The 12,369-nt window shown below is 34.7% G+C and overlaps 1 protein-coding gene across 1 annotated transcript; it reads right to left on the reverse strand.

The window, feature by feature from the left end:
- Window positions 1-3,046: 3,046 nt before the first annotated feature.
- LOC144453456 (uncharacterized) lies at window positions 3,047-11,846 on the reverse strand. Its single transcript, XM_078144761.1, has 11 exons — window positions 11,736-11,846; window positions 9,958-10,389; window positions 9,507-9,697; window positions 8,997-9,027; window positions 8,353-8,439; window positions 7,583-7,718; window positions 6,917-6,947; window positions 6,311-6,419; window positions 5,881-5,980; window positions 5,422-5,528; window positions 3,047-4,491 (listed from the first exon to the last, which is right to left on the reverse strand). The coding sequence occupies exons 2-11, from the start codon at window positions 10,358-10,360 to the stop codon at window positions 4,286-4,288; spliced, it is 1,401 nt and encodes a 466-aa protein (XP_078000887.1). The 5' UTR covers window positions 10,361-10,389; window positions 11,736-11,846; the 3' UTR covers window positions 3,047-4,285.
- Between the last annotated feature and the right edge of the window lie 523 nt (window positions 11,847-12,369).

Raw genomic sequence — 12,369 nt, forward strand, 5'->3', positions numbered from 1 at the left:
GAGAATTTTGTTTCTCAGTAGCTATTTCGTTAATGCAGCTAGCGATATTTGGATCGTCGCTAAGATGTCATACCTACCACTGATATTAGTCAAAGAATTAGTTGTGAAGTGACTGTCAAAGGCTCATCACTACTTTTTAAGGCTTTTCTGTGAAATTGCTGTCATTTAACGAAATCTTAGAGGAGCTTCACGTAATCTAGATAGTAACTAAGTAATGTGTTTAATATGTAGTCTAGGAATATTTACAAGTAGTCTAGCATCAAAGGGATGGGTTTCTCTACTGCAGATTTGACACACTTCATAGAGGCAATAATTTAAAGACAACTTCATAGTCAATAAATGATATTATTGTATGTTTGTCTTTCAGGAGGTTCTTCTATTGTGAGATGTAAATGCGTTCCTGCAGATTGCAACTACTCTATACTGGGATGTGGTGCATACATACAGAGACTTTATGTACATATTTTTTTATGGATTTCCCTTCAAAATTGTTGATAATTTTCGAATAATTCAATTTTTGTAATGTTTACTTGTATTTATTAAAGTCAGTCATTTGTAAGTTACCTTCTACAGTTTATGGCCTACCATACGGATATATAAAACCACTAGAACATGCACAGAACACTGCAGCAAGGATTATCATTTGTAGGTGTTAGTACTTTGCTACATCATATATATGCTTTGCTTCTACTTGTTTATGTGTGTGTGTGTGTGTGTATGTGTTTTGTACATATTTATACTTGGAACAGTTTGAATATTGGCCACCACAGCCACAACTATATCTCCATTTCTACTTCAGTGTTGTCTATGATATCATGGACTACACCAAGGTAGGAATGCAATATCCGATATACACATCAAGTGAGAAAAACACACTCCAAAAGGGAAAACGCCCCTAAAACATAATGAGACAACCTGCAAATCTTTTCAAATCAGTCACAGAAGGTGATACCAGACTTTTTCAGTTGAATGGTTTGGCCCTGTTTTTGCATTTTATTAACATATTCGGCTGTACACACCTGTTATGCATATGTATAAGGCTATGCCTTGGGATGATATCATGACCTTAACAACAGAGTGTGAAATTCGAGGCAGGATGGCAGAAATTACACAAGAGTAGTCGAGTGTATATTTCTGCTATCCTGCTGAGAATGTGTGGCTGTAATTATCGCCCCCCCTAAAATATCACCCTAGTATAGGGTTGCTCTCTAAAATATCAACTTTTGAAACCATTGTTCAAAACAGTATGAGGTATGTATATAAAGATAACAAATAAATAGATAAATTTATCCTCCAGACACTTTTAATGGTACAGTGCCTGTCAAAGAAACTGGTGCTTTATAAATTCAGTGACTGATTCTGTTCAGTTCAAAATATTAAATACTAGAGTTTTTAAAGACTGGAAATGTGCCAACTAGCAGTGAATGTATAGATTACAATTAGAACACCCTAGTAATTTATTTATGTACATTTGTATATTATGAAATAAACAATGTTATTGACTGACTTTTTGTCAAATACCCAGCATTTTGTACAAATTCGCTTTATGAATGAATGAATGAATGAATGTGGGGTTGGTGTGGATGCTGCCAGATGGTCTTCTAAGCCAATGCTTTATTTTGTGATATTTTGTCATCTGGGAAGTGTGATACAGGAAAGTATTTGGATACATACATTAAAATGGGGAGAATGTTTGCTGTGCTAAAAATTTCCAGAATCAAACTGAAAATCCTGCCAAAGAGATACCATTGAGATCGATAGATTTTCACTTGCATTTACACCAGGAAAGTTGGAATGACAGGAATTTTGATTCTATGATGGAATGAGACATGATACTCAGAGTACCAGTACTGTACTTATATGGTTAGTTTCATGGTATTTTACAAGGATGGGTACTCAACAACTTTACAAAGTGTTTACCTTGCAAGTTGATATATCTCTGTGTGCTTATTAGAAGCATAAACTTGTTTGGACATTGTCATCTGCCCTGCACCACATGTATGATGCCACTACACGTGTACGAGTACAAGCTATGGGTATGTTGTAATGTGTAATTGAATCTCCTCTGACTTCTTCATAATCATAGAGAGTTTATGATTTAGAATGCAATATTTGTGTTATGTCAAATTAAGAGTTGGATTCTGTTGCATTCATTTCCTTTCTATTTCTAGGCTCTTTAACCAGATGACAAACTATGTCTATGTTGCGTAGCATCGTTTTCATTCATACTACACCAAATTTTGGGTTAAAGCTACACTAGCTGTAACTGGAAGTTTAAAAAAAAAAATTTTGTTAGATCTAAAGTACAATGTCTAATTATTTGTATTTTAGCAATTTTCAGTAAATCTATGGTTGGTTGTCTGATTGAAAAAACAATACCCAGTTACAGCTAGAATAGGTTTAAGGAGAGAGAAAGTAGATTGATGAATTTCCTGTAATGAGGGATATCGGATAAACAATGGTAAAACTTGTACCACTGATGTAAAAACGCTAGATGTTTTTGTTGCAACAGAGAATCATATTCCCCAAAGAAATTGTGATAAAATTACTGTAAGGCCTAAAAAAATTGTGTGGTTCCAATGACGTTCAATTTTAGAATAGGTGGGGGTTGGTAGATATTTTTTTCCCCATGTGTGAGTGTATAGGCAGTTATGTTTTCCATTATTTTCCATATGGTCACTGTGTTACTGGTTTCTTCTCATCAGCCATACCACATTTTATTTAATTTTTTTTCCTCAAATATGTAAAAATAAAAAGTTAAGGGCCAGCAATGAAAAACTAGGTGGGGGTCGGGTTACTGGAAGCAACAATTTTTTTAGGCCTAACTGGGCTAAGGGCTGTATGTGATGCTTTCGTAGTATACTATACTATACAAGTCTATACTAACAACTGTATTATTTGACAAGTCCACATTGGACATTTTAATAAACAAACAAACAACAACAACAACAACAACTTGTCATAATGACACACAGCACACACAGGTGGATTCAAAGTGTTCTAGGTTTTAACAACTATTGTACCAAGAAAGCATTTTTATTGCTCAGGTCATATAAAGTTATACAAATCTATGCATAGATAAACTTGCTATACAAAGTACTACTGGTAGTAAATATCTCACTGTTCAGTGTGTGTGTGTGTGTGTGTGTGTGTGTGTAGTACATCACTCTTATTCAACAATATCTGATTCAAGGTTTTATAGTTGCATTGGTCACTGTCAAACAATCAGCAAACATAATTATTAATAAAATTAGAAATACAGATATGTATCAGGAAACATACAAATTGTTGTCATTTATATGGTACAAATGGTATATGTATAAATCTTAACTTTCAAAACCAAAACTGCAGGAAAATGGTCACAATAATACTAATTGTTCTTCAAAAGCTAAGCACACAGGTTGACTGAAAAACAATAAGGAAATACCGAATGCTTCAAAATGAAGTTTTGAACCTGAAGTAATGCAATAGTAATACATATTCCATATGTATGGTAAACTTGTACTACATTTTTGGGGACAATAAATTAAAGAGACATGGTCTGCAATGTGTGAGTGTTTTTTGTCATTTTTGTTTGAAATAAAAGGTACCTTTCACTGTCACTTGTTTAATGACTAGTAGTCTCTGGTAAAACTCGCATCGTATTAAGTGCTGTGATACTGTATACTATATGAATAAAATTGATGTCATTTTATTCGTGTATGTTAGACTACCATACCACAGCAGTTTATAATGTAAGAGTTTAGCCAGTGGTTGTTTTTTAGAAACAAAAATAATGAAAAATACTCAGGCATTGCTGACCATGTCCTTTTAATATCAGCTCTCCCAGTATGATTTAAGTACAAACTACTACTTTAGACAAGCAATAAATTGTGATATTACCCCTCCTAGCATGCATGGTGTAAGTACAAAATATCAGAAGTCAGTAAATCTATATCTTTTTTTAAATACAGAACAGACTAGTACATCCTGATGGGAAAATATAAATAATATAAAAAGAAATATACAAAAGTAGATGCATTAATTACATCTTTGTAGATTTAAATTTCCATGAAATCTTTGCTATTCCAATTATACTAGTTTTCTGTATTTACTCATTACATCCTACATGCATATTAAATTATTTGAATTAATGACACCTATTTGCAAATACAATCTTACATTAAAATCCCATTTCGACATTCATGTAGTGTCCAAGATCAACTTGGCAGCAACACCCTTGTGGTTACTTGTACAATGGCATATACAATAACATAATAGAGATATGTACAGTGTGGCAACCATGTTACATGTATGTATTACCTTGATTTGATTTGAAATAATAATAATAATGATATTTCATTCTCATATAATAATAAATCAGTTCTGATTTGATGCTAGCACATGTTGTTGACTGAGTGTAAGAACAATACATGTATGTGACTAGTAAAGATAATAGGACGGTTACCAGGAAGAATACCAACATCATCAGCACGGTAGACACGTAGTCATCTGAAAAGGATTGGAAAATTGGGATATTATATTTAATATGTTATATGTCTACACTAGATTTATGATATGTTATATGTCTACACTAGATTTATGATATGTTATATGTCTACACTAGATTTATGATATGTTATATGTTTACACTAGATTTATGATATGTTATATGTCTACACTAGATTTATGATATGTTATATGTCTACACTAGATTTATGATATGTTATATGTCTACACTAGATTTATGATATGTTATATGTCTACACTAGATTTATGATATGTTATATGTCTACACTAGATTTATGATATGGTATATGTCTACACTAGATTTATGATATGTTACAACAACATATACTAAAGAGAGTATGAAAACAACCATTATTTCAAAGTTTACACTTATAAAAATAACACCCATCTATCCTACATGTATTGACACACACACACACACACACACACACACACACACACACACACACACACACACACACACACAAATTTTAAAGTCACTGAATAATTTTCTATAGAAAATGCTATCATAGTAGGAAGATTTGCTGTTGTTACACGATGTAAATGCCAGCCAGGATTGGAGAAGATAACCCAAATTTGGCCATTTGACCTTGGAGAAGACTTTCATGGGGAAAGGTTAAGGTCTCAACAGAAAGCTCATATTTTATGATATGATAGGCACTTGAATGGACTCACTACATATTATGCCTCCAAAGTTACAATGGCTGCCATTCGGCCATATTTGATTCAGTGGCAAAACAAAGTGATGTGCATACAGCTCACATAGTAAGTTACCTTTGTGCCAGGTTTGGTTGAAATCAGTTGCATGCAAGTCTGGCAGAGATATGAGGGTGAACACATGCATGGACAGAATCCAACATACAAGCCCCCTCCAGCAGTGCCTGTCGAGGCCTAAAAATTATGGTATCTCACCTTGCTGCTCAGGATCAATTGGTTCATACTCTATTTGTGGTTCTGTCTCAGTTAACCCTGATGATTTCTCTCTTTCTGTATCATCCTTCTTTGGTTTCTCTTTACCTCTATCATTCCAAAAAAAAAAAACCATCAAAACAATTATTCAATATATTACATATTTACCAGTGATTACTAGTGTATTGGTGTTTGCAAATACTATTGGTATTTTCACTGCTGGACAATACAAATAGTATTGTGTTTCTGAATACAAATGAGCATGCAACTGTTCAATGTACAAGAAAGCACAAAAACACACAGCTTTATTGCTTCACAAGGACATTTTCCAGATCAATCCAGATAAGGTTCTAAGGTACACAACCAAAATGTGCAAGATTTGATAAATACAGTCAACATGGATTGCAATAGAAGAAACACTACATTTTATTCACAGTAGACATATCTAAAGCGCATCAGTACCTGAATCTTACAGTGGATTCCTTTTCAGATGATGACTTTTGATCTTGTTCAGGAGATTGTCCAGTTTTGTTTCCATCTATCCCAAACTTCTTCATTGCATCTAGGAAGACAAGTCCATATTTCCATACATTATTTTACAATCATATATATCTGTCAACAGATATACATCTTCCACTGAGCAGATTTGAACCAGATTTTGTGGTTGTGATTTTACGTATCGGATGAAGTGTCATGGCACACAAACTAGAATTACTTTACTATTGTAGCAGCCTTATTATTCAATGTTGCAAATACATTAGAATAGTATTTCCAGACAAGGTAGCTTACTATAATATGATCTCTAAAAATTTAGTGCAACTTTAAAACAAACTTCTCTACTGTTGTGGTAAATGTGGAGACAAACTTGGAAACTTGATATTTTAAACATTACCTGCATATTGCTTTTTGCCAACTTCAGCATAGATAACGGTATACAAATCAAAACTTTTTATTGTCTTGGGGTGATCTTCTCCATACACAGCTTGGAGAATCTTGGTTGCCTACATAAGTCACAAAGTGGTGGATCAAATGTAAACTATGGTTCTGCTCTATTCCTTTAAAAACTTTCAGACTTTGCATATTCCATTGAATAATTCAGTACAAAAATGTATTTGGTATTAGAGTGAAATACTAGTATCTCCCAAGTTATATAACACCATGTTCATTTGAACCCAATCTCTCATCTGTCACATACATTGATATTTAGAAAGCCATATACATTTCCTAGCAAATTTATACCCAAGGCAATTTACAGCTTCCAAATGTGCTTCAAAAGGTAATGACTGAAATACCATTCTTTTTTTTCATGTCCTGGTTCCTCAAATTAGTGGAGGTCTGAGTCAATACACACTTGTCTGTTAAGACAATAAATTGTACATCGGTACTGGTATTGTGTTCAACATGGATATATTACTATAGGTGAACTGCAAACATCAACTACCTGTATAGTTCTGTGGTACAACAGCTGAATTGTATAGAATTGTCAAGACTTGCTTACCTTGCCACAATACTCCAGTGCAAGCTGTGTGCTGTGGTAGATAGAAAACAATATTGACTGAGTTTACAGATTACCATAGTATAAGTAACAAAGACTCTATTGCTACATGTAATGTCATTTCATTTAGTTCTTGTTTTGTGGGTTCCCTTTATATAAGAATACAACAATATCTGAAACTTGACACAAATTATCAAATAATGGTGTCGAAATGAACAAATGATTAGAAGGAATGGGTCATTGACACTTCAATTTGTTTCTGAAATGCTAAAGTCCTTGGGTAGGATTTTAACCACTGCACCATGAGATATCTATGCCAGGGTAAAAATTGTGCAGTACTTTGAACACTTGTAAGATATTCCTTACAGGGGGAGGTGACAGTATAGGAAGTGTGTGTGTGTGTGTGTGTGTGTGTGTGTGTGTGTGTGTGTGTGTGTGTGTGTGTGTGTGTGTGTGTGTGTGTGTGTGTGTGTGTGTGCACTGATAGATAGAAGAGCAAAGTTTTATTTAAGAAATTCTACCTGAATGTTAGTCTTGAGATCCATTTGATTTGGACTTACTCAAATCTTTGTAATTCTTTGAAATCTGGACATTTATCATCAATTAAAGTGATACATACAAATTTGTTTTCAAATAGTGAATAAAAGTAATGTGAACATCTTAACTTACTTTCCTTCTTGAAGACATAACTTTGCAAGATTTTCAAATTCTGTGGCTTTCATTACATCTTCTCTCTTCTCTTTATCATCATCATTACCATTATCAGTGTTGTCTTGGCTCACTGATTTATCTTGGTTTTCTTGTTCTGAAATCATGTAACAAAATTCACATCAATTTACTTATTAGCTTTCCTTTGATCAGCATGAAGACAAGAGAAGACAAATCAGATACAAAATCCATAGATTGTGTGTGTGTGTGTGTGTGTGTGTGTGTGTGTGTGTGTGTGTGTGTGTGTGTGTCTTGTCTGTCTGCTATAAAAATGGCTGAGTATGTCATGATTAAGACGCCATGGCCCATAACTTTATCGTTTTCATGCCCATAAGAGAAGGCGTTATTTGTAATACCAAGTATGTGTCTGTCCTTGTCTTGCTCGCTGTCTGTTGGTCTGTGTCTTCTGTCTGTCTGTTATCAAATCTGTTCTGGATCCTGAGAAGCCATATATTACAAAATGAAGAAAATACTTGACTGTAATTTTGTAATCTCTTTATGATATGTACTGACATTAAAAGAATATTTGGTAGTATGTTTTATATAACTTATTTATCAAGCTGTGTGTGTAGTGCTCAACTCTGTACTTTTAGTTGTAGTTTACTCTAACCAACAATGTACAGTGAACCAACTCTGCACTTTTCAGCTTCTTAACTATCCCATGGGTAAATACACATGTACACATTTAGTTTTATTTCAAAAGATTCAAATAATTAGAGAGAGTTACTCACCCAGTTTTTGTTTAAGTTGTGTGATATCAACCAAGGCAGTTTCATAGTATAATTTTTCAGCCTGAATGAACTGCACGGCTTTCTCATCTGATTAAATACAAGTCAAGTCATATTTTGTACAATGTTAGTTCATGTAAAACTTTTTTTAAAAAAGATGTGTACACTATTGCTTGGTCATGAGCAGCTGCTAACTATTTCACCTGAGATTCTGAGTTACAAGATATTTCCAAAAAGCCAGATCACATAGAATTTGTACTTTGTATTTTGGTACTTTGGGTGTGTATTGGCCTATACTGCAAATGACTGGATGGCCATACATATATATGTACCACTTTCAGTCATGTGATAGTGACATTACGTTTTAACTTGTGTATAGTATACAAATACAAGGAATGGTAATCTATGGTAATTGTACCCCCATGTGATTTGTGTTAGACCAATCACAGGACTGCATGAGATTGGAACATATAGGTAGTGTAGACGTAGCTTCTCACTTAAACCCAAACCCCTCTATACATTATTTGCACATCAATACTGTCAGCGTTACAGTAGTTCACTGGAAATTACTAAATTACATATCTGAACCATCTTTAGTAACTTTAAAGGAGTATAGGTAGATGTTACTACTTCCCATAAAAGGATACATTCTTCCTTTTCAAAATAAATATCTGCTATCTGAAAGACAAAACAAATAGAAACTTGCCAATAAATGAAGTTACATCATTTATTCAAAGTTTCTGACATTTTCACCCTTGATACAACTTTATGGCATACCTCCATTTTACAACTTCATAATTCATGCATATAATTAACATACTATTAGCATATGAAGCCTATTGCATCTGGGTGTTGGCTTTACAACCTTTAATTATATACTCTGTGTCCTTTAGGAAATATGTCAATTGCAATAACCGATTCAAAAGAAGGGTCACAAGAGGGCGCCCTACATGTGGAAAAATGAGGACTATCACATGAAGTAGTCAACAAAATATGGCTAAAATAATTCAGTGAGTTCTGAACAATCAAGTGATCTGAAAGAAAGGTAGCAGAATGCTATGACTAGTTGACAATGCAACCGCCATTTGCTGTGCAACACTGGGACATGTCACGGTGTGTACTACAAGTATACATAATACTACAATATAGTTATTTACCTGGTGTAGACATGCTGGTAACATAGGGAACTGATTACTCTGTGTCAATCCAGTCAGACAACCTAGATAACAACTCAATGCATGGTCTCTCTTGCCTTTCTGTTCAAACTGTTTGCCTCTTTCAAAAAGTTTACTTTTACCATGTGAGTCTAGAGTCTCTGGATGAGTGAACTCTGATGTATCTGCAGATTCTATAGGGCAAAAATTTAGGATCATTAAAACTATGTTTCTAGAAACATGTGGGTTTCTTACCATCATTTTTGTTTTTTCCTAAACTATGATAATAAATGAAAAGGGTTCTACCCTGCAATTTTTCTTTAAAAAGGTGTTCACTGTCACAACAGCACATACTGGTACAGCACTTTATCATGATACTTTCCTGTATTACCATGGCTTGAAGGTTGAATTAAAAATTTAGATATAAAGTCAAAAATTCTGACAGTGATCTTACCACTGTCATCTTCATCAACAGTTGGAGTTACATTTTCTGCTTTTCTTTCCTCTTCCTCTTTGTCAAGGTCAGGGTCTGTGTTACTTTGTGGCTTGTCTCCTGTCTCCGTATTTGTCATATCACCATCACCTGCACCTTCATTACCCAATACTGTCTCAGTATCATCCTTGACAACCCCCTCTAGGCCATCTCCAGCACCATTTCTTCCACCCCTCTCTAAGCCACTATCTCCTCCACCATACACATCTGGCCTAGCTTCTTCACTTTCAGTGTCAGGTTTTTCTGAATCATTTGCATCTTTGGGGTCAGAGTTCATCACTGAATCCTCCCTTGTATCACTATGTGTCTTGCTTTCATCTGGTGCTGAACTTAGTTTGCTATCACCATCACTTTCTTGATCCATTTGTGTTATCTTAGACTAATACACTATTTCTGGGAAATAAAAGACATAAAATAAACATAGAAATACATGTAGCAGGAAAGTCACTAATGCATCAGTGACTTTCATGATACATGGATTTCTGAAGTAAATGTGTGTGATTTAGAAAGTTAGCATATATTCCAATCCTCCATTCTCAGTTATCTCTTGTTTAATATCTAGTAACAAAATGCACCTCACAAATAACAATTAATTTATACAGTTGTCAATTTAAATTGAAAGTGATAATTATATGTCTGAATACAAATTTTGGAAAGGAGATATTATAACCATATACATTTTACTTCTTACAAAAACTGAACTAGTGATTAATTTATTATGAACATAGACTTTACTTGAATTTCTTAGAGCAAGACCTCAGATAAGTTTTAATATACAAGACTTTAGAAGTCTGCAGATCCTGGGGAAACACAAGAATAGCCCTCCCTACTTCAGTGAAGATAGCAGAGCCAATCATGAACAAGCAAATGACATCTGCCCCACATACACACTTGCTAAATTAAAGTACTAAATAAAAATTTGAGTTGTCACACCACTTTTGACAAAAATGTCATGACCAGTAACAATTCTTTTCTCTCTTTTTTTGGCCAAAGTCAGGACCGGTGACGTCATACAGTCTAGGGATTTCATTTACATGTACAGCAAACATGAAGTAATCGGGTACGCTATCATCTATAATCTGTAGGATACGACATGTTGTGTCATGTCTAACAGCCAGCACCCAGAAGAGGGAGAGAAGACTGACTTAGGGCTGAACGTCATGGCGTACTGGTATCTTCTGTCTTCACCATCTACAGTTACCTTGATACCAAGTGTGCAATGGCATTTCATAAGAGATAGCATGGCATGCCATGGTTTTAACCTTCATCATTTAGAATAATGGGTGAGCAAATTATCATCGAGGATCCATCTAAGCAGAGATTGGGGTGGTAGCTCCCGGCAATATCTTTTTCCAGTGGTGCTGAAAATAAACAATTGTCATTTGCGCGGTGGGGGGTGGGGGTGGGGGGGTCGACTGACACAATTGTTATAGTATTGGTAATGTCTACAAGTCAAGTATCGACTAACGCACTATGTCGATTCGAAAAACAACACATCCTTATAACTTATTGTTCATTCGGTTGCCAACTGTCGCATGTCTGTCTTTGATAGCAGCGTCACATCCATTTCTCAACGAAGGAAAATGTTGTTGACATTATGACAATATCACCGACATTACAGCGACAACGCGCAGCGTACGAGCAGTGTGTAGGTTTTCCTTTGACTTCTATACACTGTACAGTCGTCCTATTAAACACAAAAGTTTCAAAACTTTCTACAACAAGACCTAAATACATACCATTACATGTGTACTCGATTCAATATGGTTTAAATATTGCAGCAGTCCTGGAGAAAATAAAGGTTGTTCGCGATCGCCAGCTGAGCAAGACAGGTATTTCCCTGCTACTTCCGATGAGTATACCGCCCTCTACGGACACTTTTCAGGGTGTCTTTCTTGTGTCCGTGGGGGTGACAACTGTCGATGTCACAAGTAAACACAGTCTACTCACCTAGTACATCACCATCATAAAAAATAAATATATTAATTAATTAATGAATCAATCAATCAATGAATCAATCAATCAATTAATTAATTAATCCATTAACGATATAAAAATATTGCACGAATCATTCATACAACCACAGGGGCGTGTAATATTTCATAGATTGTTGTTTTCTTATTGCTTAGAATGCCGTTTTCTTAGGAAAATATCGTACGAATCTTGCTTCTACAAATGTATCGATCTATAGTACTACGTATACTCTTTACCTATACAGGTAGGAATATATATTCAAAAGGTTGTTATATTTAGTCTGTAGACCTGGAAAACAACAATCTATGAAATATTACACGCCCCTGTGCATACAACGACATGACATGGCATCTTTTATCTGAAGTCAGTCTCTTATACAAATAAAAAAAATGTCAGTAT

This window comes from Glandiceps talaboti, chromosome 2 (genome assembly GCF_964340395.1).
Source record: "Glandiceps talaboti chromosome 2, keGlaTala1.1, whole genome shotgun sequence".
Classification (NCBI taxonomy): domain Eukaryota; kingdom Metazoa; phylum Hemichordata; class Enteropneusta; family Spengelidae; genus Glandiceps; species Glandiceps talaboti.